Source organism: Oncorhynchus mykiss, chromosome 27, assembly GCF_013265735.2.
Source record: "Oncorhynchus mykiss isolate Arlee chromosome 27, USDA_OmykA_1.1, whole genome shotgun sequence".
NCBI lineage: Eukaryota > Metazoa > Chordata > Actinopteri > Salmoniformes > Salmonidae > Oncorhynchus > Oncorhynchus mykiss.
Genome location: NC_048591.1, coordinates 36294344 through 36308457, shown reverse-complemented (window position 1 = coordinate 36308457; position 14114 = coordinate 36294344). Strand labels below are relative to the sequence as shown.

The window sequence follows — 14114 nt, the reverse complement described above, 5'->3', positions numbered from 1 at the left end:
GCTAGTCCTACCACAACACCATACAAGCTACAGTACAGCCAGTCCTACCACAACCCCAAACAAGCTACAGTACTGCTAGTCCTACCACAACCCCATACAAGCTACAGTACAGCCAGTCCTACCACAACCTCAAACAAGCTACAGTACAGCCAGTCCTACCACAACCCCAAACAAGCTACAGTACTGCTAGTCATACCACAACCCCAAACAAGCTACAGTACTGTTAGTCCTACCACAACCCCATACAAGCTACAGTCAGCTAGTCCTACCACAACCCTGAACAAGCTACAGTACTGCTAGTCCTACCACAACCCCATACAAGCTACAGTACAGCCAGTCCTACCACAACCCTGAACAGGCTACAGCACAGCTAGTCCTACCACAACCCTGAACAGGCTACAGCACAGCTAGTCCTACCACAACCCCATACAAGCTACAGTACAGCCAGTCCTACCACAACCCTGAACAGGCTACAGTCAGCTAGTCCTACCACAACCCCATACAAGCTACAGTACAGCCAGTCCTACCACAACCCCATACAAGCTACAGTACTGCTAGTCCTACCACAACCCCATACAAGCTACAGTACAGCCAGTCCTACCACAACCCCAAACAAGCTACAGTACTGCTAGTCCTACCACAACCCCAAACAAGCTACAGTACTGCTAGTCCTACCACAACCCCAAACAAGCTATAGTACTGCTAGTCCTACCACAACCCCAAACAAGCTACAGTACTGCTAGTCCTACCACAACACCAAACAGGCTACAGTACAGCCAGTCCTACCATAACCCCAAACAAGCTACAGTACAGCCAGTCCTACCATAACCCCATACAACCTGTCTGTTCTCCCCCTCTCGTCTCATGCCTTGTCGTGTCTGTTCTCCCCCTCTCGTCTCATGCCTTGTCCTGTCTGTTCTCCCCCTCTCGTCTCATGCCTTGTCCTGTCTGTTCTCCCTCTCTCGTCTCATGCCTTGTCCTGTCTGTTCTCCCCCTCTCGTCTCATGCCTTGTCCTGTCTGTTCTCCCCCTCTCGTCTCATGCCTTGTCCTGTCTGTTCTCCCCCTCTCGTCTCATGCCTTGTCCTGTCTGTTCTCCCCCTCTCGTCTCATGCCTTGTCGTGTCTGTTCTCTCCCTCTCGTCTCATGCCTTGTTGTGTCTGTTCTCCCTCTCTCGTCTCATGCCTTGTCCTGTCTGTTCTCCCCCTCTCGTCTCATGCCTTGTCCTGTCTGTTCTCCCCCTCTCGTCTCATGCCTAGTCCTGTCTGTTCTCCCCCTCTTGTCTCATGCCTTGTCCTGTCTGTTCTCCCCCTCTCGTCTCATGCCTTGTCCTGTCTGTTCTCCCCCTCTCGTCTCATGCCTTGTCGTGCCTGTTCTCCCTCTCTCGTCTCATGCCTTGTCGTGTCTGTTCTCCCCCTCTCGTCTCATGCCTTGTCGTGTCTGTTCTCCCCCTCTCGTCTCATGCCTTGTCGTGTCTGTTCTCCCCCTCTCGTCTCATGCCTTGTCGTGTCTGTTCTCCCCCTCTCGTCTCATGCCTTGTCGTGTCTGTTCTCCCTCTCTCGTCTCATGCCTTGTCGTGTCTGTTCTCCCCCTCTCGTCTCATGCCTTGTCGTGTCTGTTCTCCCTCTCTCGTCTCATGCCTTGTCGTGTCTGTTCTCCCCCTCTCGTCTCATGCCTTGTCGTGCCTGTTCTCCCTCTCTCGTCTCATGCCTTGTCGTGTCTGTTCTCCCCCTCTCGTCTCATGCCTTGTCGTGTCTGTTCTCCCCCTCTCGTCTCATGCCTTGTCGTGTCTGTTCTCTCCCTCTCGTCTCATGCCTTGTCGTGCCTGTTCTCTCCCTCTCGTCTCATGCCTTGTCGTGTCTGTTCTCCCCCTCTCGTCTCATGCCTTGTCGTGCCTGTTCTCTCCCTCTCGTCTCATGCCTTGTCGTGCCTGTTCTCTCCCTCTCGTCTCATGCCTTGTCCTGTCTGTTCTCTCCCTCTCGTCTCATGCCTTGTCCTGTCTGTTCTCTCCCTCTCGTCTCATGCCTTGTCCTGTCTGTTCTCCTTTTTCTTCACTCTCCTCCTCCACCTCCATCTTTTTTATTTTGTCTCATTCCTCTTTTTTTCAGAACGTTTTACAGATCTTTTGCTTCGTGATCCGGGAGCCGAGTCAGAGATCCTACCCATGGTGCAACAGAGGAGATACCCAAAGTAGGTTTGACCTTGTGAGTGTGTGGGCATGAGTGCCTACATTCCTAGAAATCAAAGGTGCTATCTAGAACCTAAAAGGGTTCTTCAGCTGTCCCAATAGGAGAACCCGTTAAGGAAACTTTTTCGGTTCCAGGTAGAATCCTTTTGAGTTCTATGTAGAACCCTGTCAACAGAGGGTCCTACCTGGAACCAAAAAGGGTTATCCTATGGGGTCAGCTGAAGAACCCTTATGGAATCATGTTCTAAGAGTGTAGGCATGTGTGTGTGGTAGAAGTAGTATAGTGTGCTAGTAGACCTTGGTAAGTCATTGTGAACTCAGTCAGCTTTGAGAGAGAGAGGTCAGAATTCAGAGAGTTAGAGGGGGATGGGGATAGAGGGACTCTATCTAGGAACACACAGTCACACACACACACACACACACACACACACACACACACACACACACACACACACACACACACACACACACACACACGCCCATGCATACACACACACACACACACACACCACTATATCTCTTGTCTTACCTCAGTAATGCAGCTGACATGATTTCCCATGAAGGCTCAGAATCACACAGAGGGGCAAAGTTTATGACCCTCTGACCCCTGCCCTCACACCCTTCCTGATGTATGTTTCTGTGTGTCTGTCAATGTGTGTATGTGTCTGTGTGTGTGAGGCTCATAGATTTTTTTGGTCTGTGGGCTGTGCTTAGTTGGGATCTGCACTTGTGATAGCATCCCCCACCTGACCAAACAACCTGGTCCAGATTGTCATCGTCACAGGTGTGTGTGTGTGTGCTCTCTAGACTGTTTTCCCTTTCTCATTCTCCTCCTGTTTTTCTTTCTATCTTCTCACTCTTCCTCCCATCTCCTTCCTCTCTCTCACCTCCCATCTATATTTCTCTCTCTCTCTATCTCTCTGCTGTAGGGTTAGGGGGTGTTTATCAGCTCTGAGAATCCCCCCTCCATTATATTTATTTGTTTAAGGGGTTATCATCCTGATCTCTCCTTCTGTCTGGCTGTGGGACTGTCATGCAGGATGTTGCCTGTTTGTTTATGTTTGCCTGACCTTATAGGAAGTCATTGAGATCCAGAGTGTGTGTGTGTGTGTGTATACAGTGTGTGTGTGTGTGTCCTAGTTTACGATTCATTCACTATAAATGAGGTCCTGCGGGTATAGACCAACACAAGTATGTAGGTGAACATAGAGTATAGACCACCACAAGGAGGTAGATGAACATAGAGTATAGACCACCACAAGGAAGTAGGTGAATGTAGAGTATAGACCTCCACAAGGATGTAGGTGAACATAGAGTATAGACCACCACAAGGATGTAGGTGAGCATAGAGTATAGACCACCACAAGGAGGTAGGTTAATATAGAGTATAGACCACCAGAAGGAGGTAGGTGAATGTAGAGTATAGACCACCACAATGAAGTAGGTGAATATAGAGTATAGACCACCACAAGGATGTAGGTGAACATAGAGTATAGACCACCACAAGGAAGTAGGTGAATGTAGAGTATAGACCACCACAAGGATGTAGGTGAGCATAGAGTATAGACCACCACAAGGATGTAGGTGAGCATAGAGTATAGACCACCACAAGGATGTAGGTGAGCATAGAGTATAGACCACCACAAGGATGTAGGTGAGCATAGAGTATAGACCACCACAGGGATGTAGGTGAGCATAGAGTATAGACCACCACAAGGATGTAGGTGAGCATAGAGTATAGGCCACCACAAGGAAGTAGGTTAATATAGAGTATAGACCACCACAAGGATTTACAGTCGAAGTCAGAAGTTTACATACACTTAGGTTGGAGTCATTAAAACTCGTTTTTCAACCACTCCACAAATTTCTTGTTAACAAACTATAGTTTTGGCAAGTCTGTTAGGACATCTACTTTGTGCATGACACAAGTCATTTTTCCAACAATTGTTTACAGACAGATTATTTCACTTATAATTCACTGTATCACAATTCCAGTGGGTCAGAAGTTTACATACACTAAGTTGACTGTGCCTTTAAAAAGCTTGGAAAATGTTAGAAAATTATGTAATGGCTTTAGAAGCTTCTGATAGGCTAATTGAAATCATTTGAGTCAATTGGAGGTGTACCTGTGGATGAATTTCAAGGCCTACCTTCAAACTCAGTGCCTCTTTGCTTGACATCATGGGAAAATCAAAAGAAACCAGCCAAGACATCAGAAAAAATTGTAGACCCCCACAAGGAGGGGGGAGTTTGTTCCTGCTCTCTAGCGATGAAGGAGGAGGAAGTGTGTTCCTGCTCTCTAGAGTGAAGGAGGGGGAATTGTGTTCCTGCTCTATAGAGATGGAGGGGGAATTGTGTTCCTGCTCTCTAGAGATGGAGGGGGAAGTGTGTTCCTGATCTCTAGAGATGGAGGGAGAAGTGTGTTCCTGATTTCTAGAGATGGAAGGGGAAGTGTGTTCCTGATCTCTAGAGATGGAGGGGGAAGTGTGTTCCTGCTTTCTAGAGATGAAGGAGGAAGTGTGTTCCTGCTTTCTAGAGATGAAGGGGGAAGTGTGTTCCTGCTCTAAATAGATGAAGGAGGGGGAATTGTGTACCTGCTTTCTAGAGATGAAGGAGGGAAGTGTGCTCCTGCTCTCTAGAGATGAAGGTAGATGTGTGTTCCTGCTCTTTAGAGGTGGAGGAGGGAAGTGTGTTCCTGCTCTCTAGAGATGGGGGAAGTGTGCTCCTGCTCTCTAGAGATGGAGGGAGAAGTGTGTTCCTGCTCTCTAGAGATGGAGGGAGAAGTGTGTTCCTGCTCTTTGGAGATGGAGGGAGAAGTGTGTTCCTCCTCTCTAGAGATGGAGGGGGAAGTGTGTTCCTCCTCTCTAGAGATGGAGGGGGAAGTGTGTTCCTCCTCTCTAGAGATGGAGGGGGAAGTGTGTTCCTCCTCTCTAGAGATGGAGGGAGAAGTGTGTTCCTCCTCTCTAGAGATGGAGGGAGAAGTGTGTTCCTCCTCTCTAGAGATGGAGGGAGAAGTGTGTTCCTCCTCTCTAGAGATGGAGGGAGAAGTGTGTTCCTCCTCTCTAGAGATGGAGGGGGAAGTGTGTTCCTGCTCTTTGGAGATGGAGGGAGAAGTGTGTTCCTGCTCTTTGGAGATGTAGGGAGAAGTGTGTTCCTCCTCTCTAGAGATGGAGGGAGAAGTGTGTTCCTCCTCTCTAGAGATGGAGGGGGAAGTGTGTTCCTCCTCTCTAGAGATGGAGGGGGAAGTGTGTTCCTGCTCTTTGGAGATGGAGGGAGAAGTGTGTTCCTGATCTCTGGACTGTTTTCCCTTTCTCATTTATTTCTATCTTCTCACTCTTCCTCCCATCTCCTTCCTCTCTCTCTCTCACCTCCCATCTATATTTCTCTCTCTCTCTCTATCTCTCTGCTGTAGGGTTAGGGGGTGTTTATCAGCTCTGAGAATCCCCCCTCCATTATATTTATTTGTTTAAGGGGTTATCATCCTGATCTCTCCTTCTGTCTGGCTGTGGGACTGTCATGCAGGATGTTGCCTGTTTGTTTATGTTTGCCTGACCTTATAGGAAGTCATTGGGATCCCGAGTGTGTGTGTGTGTGTGTGTGTGTGTGTGTGTGTGTGTGTGTGTGTGTGTGTGTGTGTGTGTGTGTGTGTGTGTGTGTGTGTGTGTGTGTGTGTGTGTGTGTGTGTGTGTGTGTGTGTGTGTTTTGTGTGTGTGTGTATACAGTGTGTGTGTATACAGTGTGTGTGTGTCCTAGTTTACGATTCATTTACTATAAATGAGGTCCTGCGAGTATAGACCACCACAAGGATGTAGGTGAACATACGAAAGCCACTTGTCATAATTGTCTCAAGTAGTGTGTAATTTGTCACTGTCTCACTATTGTAACCCTTCCTCTCTGTGTGTAGGCTGTACGTGGATGGTCCGTTTGGCAGTTCGTCACAGGAGGTATTTAACTACGAGGTCAGTCTGTGTGTGGCGGGTGGGATCGGAGTCACACCATTCGCCTGCGTTCTGCACGCCCTGCTGTGAGTGGCTGTCTAACAAGAGATAGTTGGTTGTTGGTTTACCATTGGCGGGAATATTTTGACATGTTCTTAATGCCCAAATTCTCACACTGTACTTTCTGTGTGTGTGTGTGTGTGTGTGTCTGTCTGTCTGTCTGTCTGTCTGTCTGTCTGTCTGTCTGTCTGTCTGTCTGTCTGTGTGTGTGTCTGTGTGTCTGTCTGTCTGTCTGTCTGTCTGTCTGTCTGTCTGTCTGTCTGTCTGTCTGTCTGTCTGTCTGTCTGTGTCTGTCTGTCTGTCTGTCTGTCTGTCTGTCTGTCTGTCTGTCTGTCTGTCTGTGTGTGTGTCTGTCTGTCTGTCTGTCTGTCTGTCTGTCTGTCTGTCTGTCTGTCTGTCTGTGTGTCTGTGTGTCTGTCTGTCTGTCTGTCTGTCTGTCTGTCTGTCTGTCTGTCTGTCTGTGTCTGTCTGTGTCTGTCTGTGTCTGTCTGTCTGTCTGTCTGTCTGTCTGTCTGTCTGTCTGTGTGTGTGTCTGTGTGTCTGTCTGTCTGTCTGTCTGTGTGTGTCTGTCTGTCTGTCTGTGTGTCTGTCTGTCTGTCTGTCTGTCTGTCTGTCTGTCTGTCTGTCTGTCTGTCTGTCTGTCTGTCTGTCTGTCTGTCTGTCTGTCTGTCTGTCTGTCTGTCTGTCTGTCTGTCTGTCTGTGTGTGTGTGTGTGTGTGTGTGTGTGTGTGTGTGTGTGTTCTGTCTCAGGGATGGCTGGAGGCATTTCCGTCTCAGGAGGCTATACTTTGTGTGGGTATGCAGGGAGCTGCAGTCCTTCTACTGGTTCGCTGAGCTGCTGTGTGCCTTACATCACAAGGTCAGCCTGGGGACTAGGGGTTAAAGGTCAGGGTTAGATATCAGGGGTGGAGTAACCAAATGTAGCAGGTGTAAAAGAAACGCCTGAGACTAGATCCCCCTCATACTGGTCTTGACAAGAAGAAAAAGTTATCTTCTGCACTGTTCAACCAATCCAGTAAATGTGGAGGAGGAGTTAATGTCCAAAAGCGGAAGTCTCTCTTTCCATTTCCCCTGAAAACTGGAACATCCGGTTGTTGGGGACTCGGTAGAGCCTAGGGGTAGAGAGGTTGTATGGCACCTCCTGTGCTGAGGCCCGAGGCTTGGGTCCGTCTTTTAACTTTCTTCTCTTGGTGTGCTGTGTGTGTACTATTTAAAAACCTGCTGGTGCTCCCCCAGAGCAGGGGCAGAGCGCCATCTACAGGTCTGTAGTGGAGAGGCTGATATCTGGGGTTATAGTGCCATCTAGTGACTAGTAGAGAGGGGCTGATATCTGGGGTTATAGCTGTAGTATCAGCCTGTAGTATCAGCCCCTCCACTACAGTCACTAGACAGCCACTAGATATCTAGACAGTCACTAGATATCTAGACAGCCACTAGATATCTGGGGTTATAGCACCGTCTAGTGACTAGTAGAGGGGCTGATATCTGGGGTTATAGCACAGTCTAGTGACTGTAGTGGAGGGGCCTATATCTGGGGTTATAGCACAGTCTAGTGACTGTAGAAGAGGGGCTGATATCTGGGGTTATAGCACAGTCTAGTGACTGTAGTGGAGGGGCTGATATCTGGGGTTATAGCACAGTCTAGTGACTGTAGTGGAGGGGCTGATATCTGGAGTTATAGCACAGTCTAGTGACTGTAGTGGAGGGGCTGATATCTGGGGTTATAGCACAGTCTAGTGACTGTAGTGGAGGGGCTGATATCTGGGGTTATAGCACAGTCTAGTGACTAGTAGAGGGGCTGATATCTGGGGTTATAGCACAGTCTAGTGACTAGTAGAGGGGCTGATATCTGGGGTTATAGCACAGTCTAGTGACTGTCGTGGATACTACAGCTATAACCCCAGATATCAGCCTCTCCACTACTGACCTGTAGAGGGCGCTCTGTCCCTGCTCTGGGGAGCACCAGCAGGTTTTTAAATAGTCTAGTGTCTAGTGACTATAGTGGAGAGGCTGATATCTGGGGTTATATCACCATCTAGATAATAGTAGTAGATAATAGTGTCTATTCGAGCTTTGAGCGGTAAATGGAGACAATTTAGGACATACTTGACTTCAATTATATGATATAACACATTTATTTGGTTACTATTAAAAAACTATCTCTTCAACTGCTTGCTATGGTTCTGGTTTGGTTTAGAATATGGGTTAGGGTTAAGTTTAGGGTCAGAGCTAGGGTTAGGGTTAAGTTTAGGGTCAGAGCTAGGGTTAGGGTTAAGTTTAGGGTCAGAGCTAGGGTTAGGGTTAAGTTTAGGGTCAGAGCTAGGGTTAGGGTTAAGTTTAGGGTCAGAGCTAGGGTTAGGGTTAAGTTTAGGGTCAGAGCTAGGGTTAGGGTTAAGTTTAGGGTCAGAGCTAGGGTTAGGGTTAAGTTTAGGGTCAGAGCTAGGGTTAGGGTTAAGTTTAGGGTCAGAGCTAGGGTTAGGGTTAAGTTTAGGGTCAGAGCTAGGGTTAGGGTTAAGTTTAGGGTCAGACCTAGGGTTAGGGTCAAGTTTAGGGTCAGAGCTAGGGTTAGGGTTAAGTTTAGGGTCAGAGCTAGGGTTAGGGTCAAGTTTAGGGTCAGAGCTAGGGTTAGGGTTAAGTTTAGGGTCAGAGCTAGGGTTAGGGTCAAGTTTAGGGTCAGAGCTAGGGTTAGGGTTAAGTTTAGGGTCAGAGCTAGGGTTAGGTTTAAGTTTAGGGTCAGAGCTAGGGTTAGGGTTAAGTTTAGGGTCAGGGTTAGGGTTAAGTTTAGGGTCAGAGCTAGGGTTAGGGTTAAGTTTAGGGCCAGAGCTAGGGTTAGGGTTAAGTTTAGGGTCAGAGCTAGGGTTAGGGTTAAGTTTAGGGTCAGAGCTAGGGTTAGGGTTAAGTTTAGGGTCAGAGCTAGGGTTAGGGTTAAGTTTAGGGTCAGAGCTAGGGTTAGGGTTAAGTTTAGGGCCAGAGCTAGGGTTAGGGTTAAGTTTAGGGTCAGAGCTAGGGTTAGGGTTAAGTTTAGGGTCAGAGCTAGGGTTAGGGTTAAGTTTAGGGTCAGAGCTAGGGTTAGGGTTAAGTTTAGGGTCAGAGCTAGGGTTAGGGTTGGTACAGTGGCTGGCGAAAGTATTCATGCCCTTGCCATTTTCCCTATTTCGTTGCCTTACAACCTGGGATTAAAATAGATTTTGTGGGGTTTGTATCATTTGATTTACACAACATTCCTACGACTTTGAAGATGCAAAATGTTTTATATTGTGTAACAAACAAGAAATAAGACAAAAAAAACTGAAAACTTGAGCGTGCATAACTATTCACCCCCCCAAAGTCAGTGCTTTGTAGAGCCACTTTTTGCAGCAATTACAGTTCCAAGTCTCTTACAAGCTCTATGAGCTTGGCACATCTAGCCACTGGGATTTTTACCCATTCTTCAAGACAAAACTGCTCCAGCTCCTTCAAGTTGGACCACAGATGACCAAGTCATACCACAGATTCTCAATTTGATTGAGGTCTGGGCTTTGACTAGGCCATTCCAAGACATTTAAATGTTTCCCCTTAAACCACTCGAGTGATGCTTTAGCAGTATGCTTAGGGTCATTGTCTTGCTGGAAGGTGAACCTCTGTCCCACTCTCAAATCTCTGGAAGACTGAAACAGGTTTCCCTCAACCATTTCCCTGTATTTAGCACCACCCATCAGTCCTTAAATTCTGACCAGTTTCCCAGTCCCTGCCGATGGAAAACATCCCCACAGCATGATGCTGCCACCACCATGCTTCACTGTGGGGATGTCCTAGGCTATATGGACATCTTTATCAAGTGTGCCTATAATTTTGGACCCCACTGTATCTGCGTATCAGGCATGTTTATTTAACCTCCCCTCTTTATCTATCTCACCCTCTCTCTCACCCCCCCTTTCTATCGTTATTGCTCTGTCTCACCCTCTCTCGCTCTCTTTCTCATTCCATCTCTCTCCCCCCTCCCCTCTCTTTCTTTCTCATTCCATCTCTCTCCCCCCTCCCCTCTCTCTCTTTCTCATTCCATCTCTCTCCCCCTCCCCCCTCTCTCTTTCTCATTCCATCTCTCTCCCCCCTCCCCTCTCTCTCATTATCTCTCTGTCTCATCCTCTCTCTCTTTCTCATTCCACCCACCTCTCTCTCTCTCTCTAGCTGTGGAAGGAAAACAGACCTGACTATCTGAACCTACAGCTCTTCGTCAGCCAGACAGATGGACTTCAGGTGAGACTCAAAGAGACACTGTCAGTCAATCAGTCAGTCAGTCAGTCAGTGAGTTAGTCAGTCAACCAGTCAGTCAGTCAGTGAGTCAATCAATCAGTCAGTCAATCCGTCAGTCAGTCAGTCAGTGAGTCAATCAGTCCGTCAATCAGTCAGTCAGTCAATCAATCAGTCAGTCAATCAGTCAGTCAGTGAGTCAGTGAGTCAATCAGTCTGTCAATCAGTCAGTCAGTCATTCAATCAGTCAATCAATCAGTCAGTCAGTCAGTCTTCACTCACTCCATCCAGCCAGCCATGCAGCCAGCCAGCCAGCCAGCCAATAGAGGGCAGGGTACACCACAGATTGGTGAAGAGAAAAAGATTGATCTCTAGGAGATGACTAGAAAGAGTGAAGCATGTTAACCTTCACTGCGTTTAACTGTAGTTCACTGCTACCTTCAGTGTGTATGGAGATGGAATGTATTCTTTCAGTCTTTCTATTTCTCCTTTCTACAGCCGGACATCTCTTTCTAATCTCTCCCTCTCTTTCACTGTGTACCTTTCACTCTTTCTTTCCCTCAATGCCATTCTCTGGCGGAGCTGAAAGGATTGTACAAAGCGATAGATATGGAAAGGAGAGAGAGCAAGTAAACTGGCACTTCCTAGTTTAGAAGTAAGGGTTGTGTTGTGGGTGTGCACTGGACTGTGTTCTCTATTCAGCCCCTCTGGTAGTTCTTTCACAGAGTCTTTCAGAAGGTGTTTTATTACTGCTCTCCTTTCACAGAGTCTTTCAGACGGTGTTTTATTACTGCTCTCCTTTCACAGAGTCTTTCAGAAGGTGTTTTATTACTGCTCTCCTTTCACAGAGTCTTTCAGAAGGTGTTTTATTACTGCTCTCCTTTCACAGAGTCTTTCAGAAGGTGTTTTATTACTGCTCTCCTTTCACAGAGTCTTTCAGAAGGTGTTTTATTACTGCTCTCCTTTCACAGAGTCTTTCAGAAGGTGTTTTATTACTGCTCTCCTTTCACAGAGTCTTTTTAATGTCCCTCTGCCTCCAGCTAGCAGACATGGGGATCTTGTTCAGGGCTCACGGTTCACAATAAGTAGACTTTTCATATTGCAGCTATTTATTATCATACAAACCAGATCAAACAGTTGATGCTATTTTCCATGTTAGACTCAGGCCTGTACTCATAGAGTAGGTAACAGTTTCCCCTAACTCCTGATGCAGGGCCAGATATGTTTTCATCCACCTAAAACCCATTGGTTTGGGGTTAGGGTAATCTGGTTCTAGATCTGAGGCTAGGGTAATCTGGTTCTAGATCTGAGGCTAGGGTAATCTGGTTCTAGATCTGAGGCTAGGGTAATCTGGTTCTAGATCTGAGGCTAGGGTAATCTGATCCTAAATCTGGGGCTAGTGTAATCTGATCCTAGATCTGAGGCTAGGGTAATCTGGTTCTAGATCTGAGGCTAGGGTAATCTGATCCTAAATCTGGGGCTAGTGTAATCTGATCCTAGATCTGAGGCTAGGGTAATCTGGTTCTAGATCTGAGGCTAGGGTAATCTGATCCTAAATCTGGGGCTAGTGTAATCTGATCCTAGATCTGAGGCTAGGGTAATCTGATCCTAAATTCTGGGGCTAGTGTAATCTGATCCTAGATCTGAGGCTTGGGTAATCTGATCCTAAATTCTGGGGCTAGGGTAATCTGATCCTAAATCTGGGGCTAGGGTAATCTGATCCTAGATCTGTGGCAAAGCGTAACTTCTACCTGGATCTCTAAAAAAACTAGCTCATTATACATTTTCTGTGTTCTGTTTCCTGTCCAGAACATCTCTGAGGAGAGGTACCGCCCCCTGAGTTCCCGGCTGATGATTGGCCGACCGAGGTGGAAGTTGCTCTTTGAGGAGATTGGGAGGACCAATAAGCAGTGAGTAAAATGTTTGGAGTGTTTAAAGACATCTTCTGATTGGATAATTTTAGGATATTGTGGTCATGTTGTATCTGTACTGTGTGTGCTTTCCTCAGTAAGCGGGTGGGGGTGTTCTGCTGTGGGCCTAAAGGCATCTCCAGGACTCTGCACAGACTGTGTAACTCAGACCGCTATTCAGGAACCACGTTTGAGTTCAACAAAGAGTCCTTCAGCTGAGACCAGCTCCCCCTCACCGTGACCCCTAACCATAGCCTCTGACCCCTGACCCCAGGCTCACATTGAGACAGGTGACTTGAACCTACCATGAAGTGACTCACTGGTTCTCCTTCCATCAGAGAGAAGCATCTCACACTCACTGGTGTTGAGTGACGTCATCAGCGGGCAACTGGGACTTGTTCACAAACCAAGAAGACCTGGTTGTAAGCCACCATTTTGAGAAAACACTGCCATATTGCTTGCCTCACACAAACGCAGCCCTTTTGAATGGTGGAGAAGTGCCATGGGGTAGGGCCGAGGGGTTGATTTGGGATGGGGTTACCCTTTCTGTGTGGGGCATCAGGGCCTCGGGGCCTAGGGACAACCCTTTGCCACTCTGTAAGGGACTGTATGGGAATTAGTAGTTAGCTCTGGACTACAGAGAGATGCTGTACAACAAACAACCTGATGTCTGTTATCACTTTCACTACCCTTCCTTCCTTCCTTCCTTCCTTCCTTCCTTCCTTCCTTCCTGTGCAATCATTTAAACTTTAAATCCTCTATGTATTCTAATGGAGTCAAAGCAAACTCAACCACTCCTGGTGCCAGTATTTTAGTAATTGTTTTATATTTCAATTATTTATATTGTTTAAAGTTACTAGATGTACTTTTCTCTCATAGTATTTCACCATTCCTTCTAATGTGTCCCATTTAAGACTGAACAACAAAACAGCTTTACACTTTACCAAACCATACATATTTACCATTGATTAAGTATTGAAGAAATATATACAGTATATATGTTTAATTGTTTCTGAATAATGTTTTTTGGGATGTTGGATTGTTTTGATGAGAGCAAAGCACAACCCTAATTAAAATAGGTTTTATACAGATCTATTTACTACATGTTAACTACACGGGTACTACATGGATACTATGCATCCACTGTCTGTTTCTACGAACTTGTTGTCTTTCCACAGCCAGTACAGCCAGTACAGCCAGTACAGCCTATATCTCGGACACACACATTTTATCAAGACGGATTTAATGCACCATATAAAAATACAATTTATATTATTAATTTATCCTTTGATTCTCAAAGTGGCATAGTTGTCATACAGTACACAGTATCAACAGTACACAGTATCATACAGTACACAGTATTATACAGTACACAGTATCAACATGACACAGTATCAACAGTACACAGTATCATACAGTACACAATACTATACAGTACACAGTATCAACATGACACAGTATCATACAGTACACAGTATTATACAGTACACAGTATCAACAGTACACCGTATCAACAATACACAGTATCATACAGTACACAGTATCAACAGTACACCGTATCAACAGTACACAGTATCTTACAGTACACAGTATCAACAGTATACAGTATCAACAAAGTATCATACAGTACACAGTATCATACAGTACACAATATCATACAGTACACAGTATCAACAGTACACAGTATCAACAATACACAGTATCATACAGTACACAGTATCATACAGTACACAGTATTATACAGTACACAGTATTATACAGTACACAGTATCATACAGTACACAGTATTA

General features: G+C 46.3%; 1 protein-coding gene across 1 annotated transcript in view; it reads left to right on the top strand.

Moving 5' to 3' along the window:
• LOC110508009 (NADPH oxidase 4) overlaps window positions 1-13408 on the top strand; it is a 69468-nt gene extending 56060 nt beyond the window's left edge. Inside the window, exons 13-18 of the mRNA XM_036965288.1 lie at window positions 2107-2188; window positions 6091-6210; window positions 6935-7043; window positions 10352-10420; window positions 12224-12324; window positions 12423-13408. Of these exons, the coding sequence (XP_036821183.1) occupies window positions 2107-2188; window positions 6091-6210; window positions 6935-7043; window positions 10352-10420; window positions 12224-12324; window positions 12423-12543 (602 nt within the window). The 3' untranslated portion in view covers window positions 12544-13408. The remainder of the gene's footprint in view (window positions 1-2106; window positions 2189-6090; window positions 6211-6934; window positions 7044-10351; window positions 10421-12223; window positions 12325-12422) is intronic.
• Window positions 13409-14114: the final 706 nt, after the last annotated feature.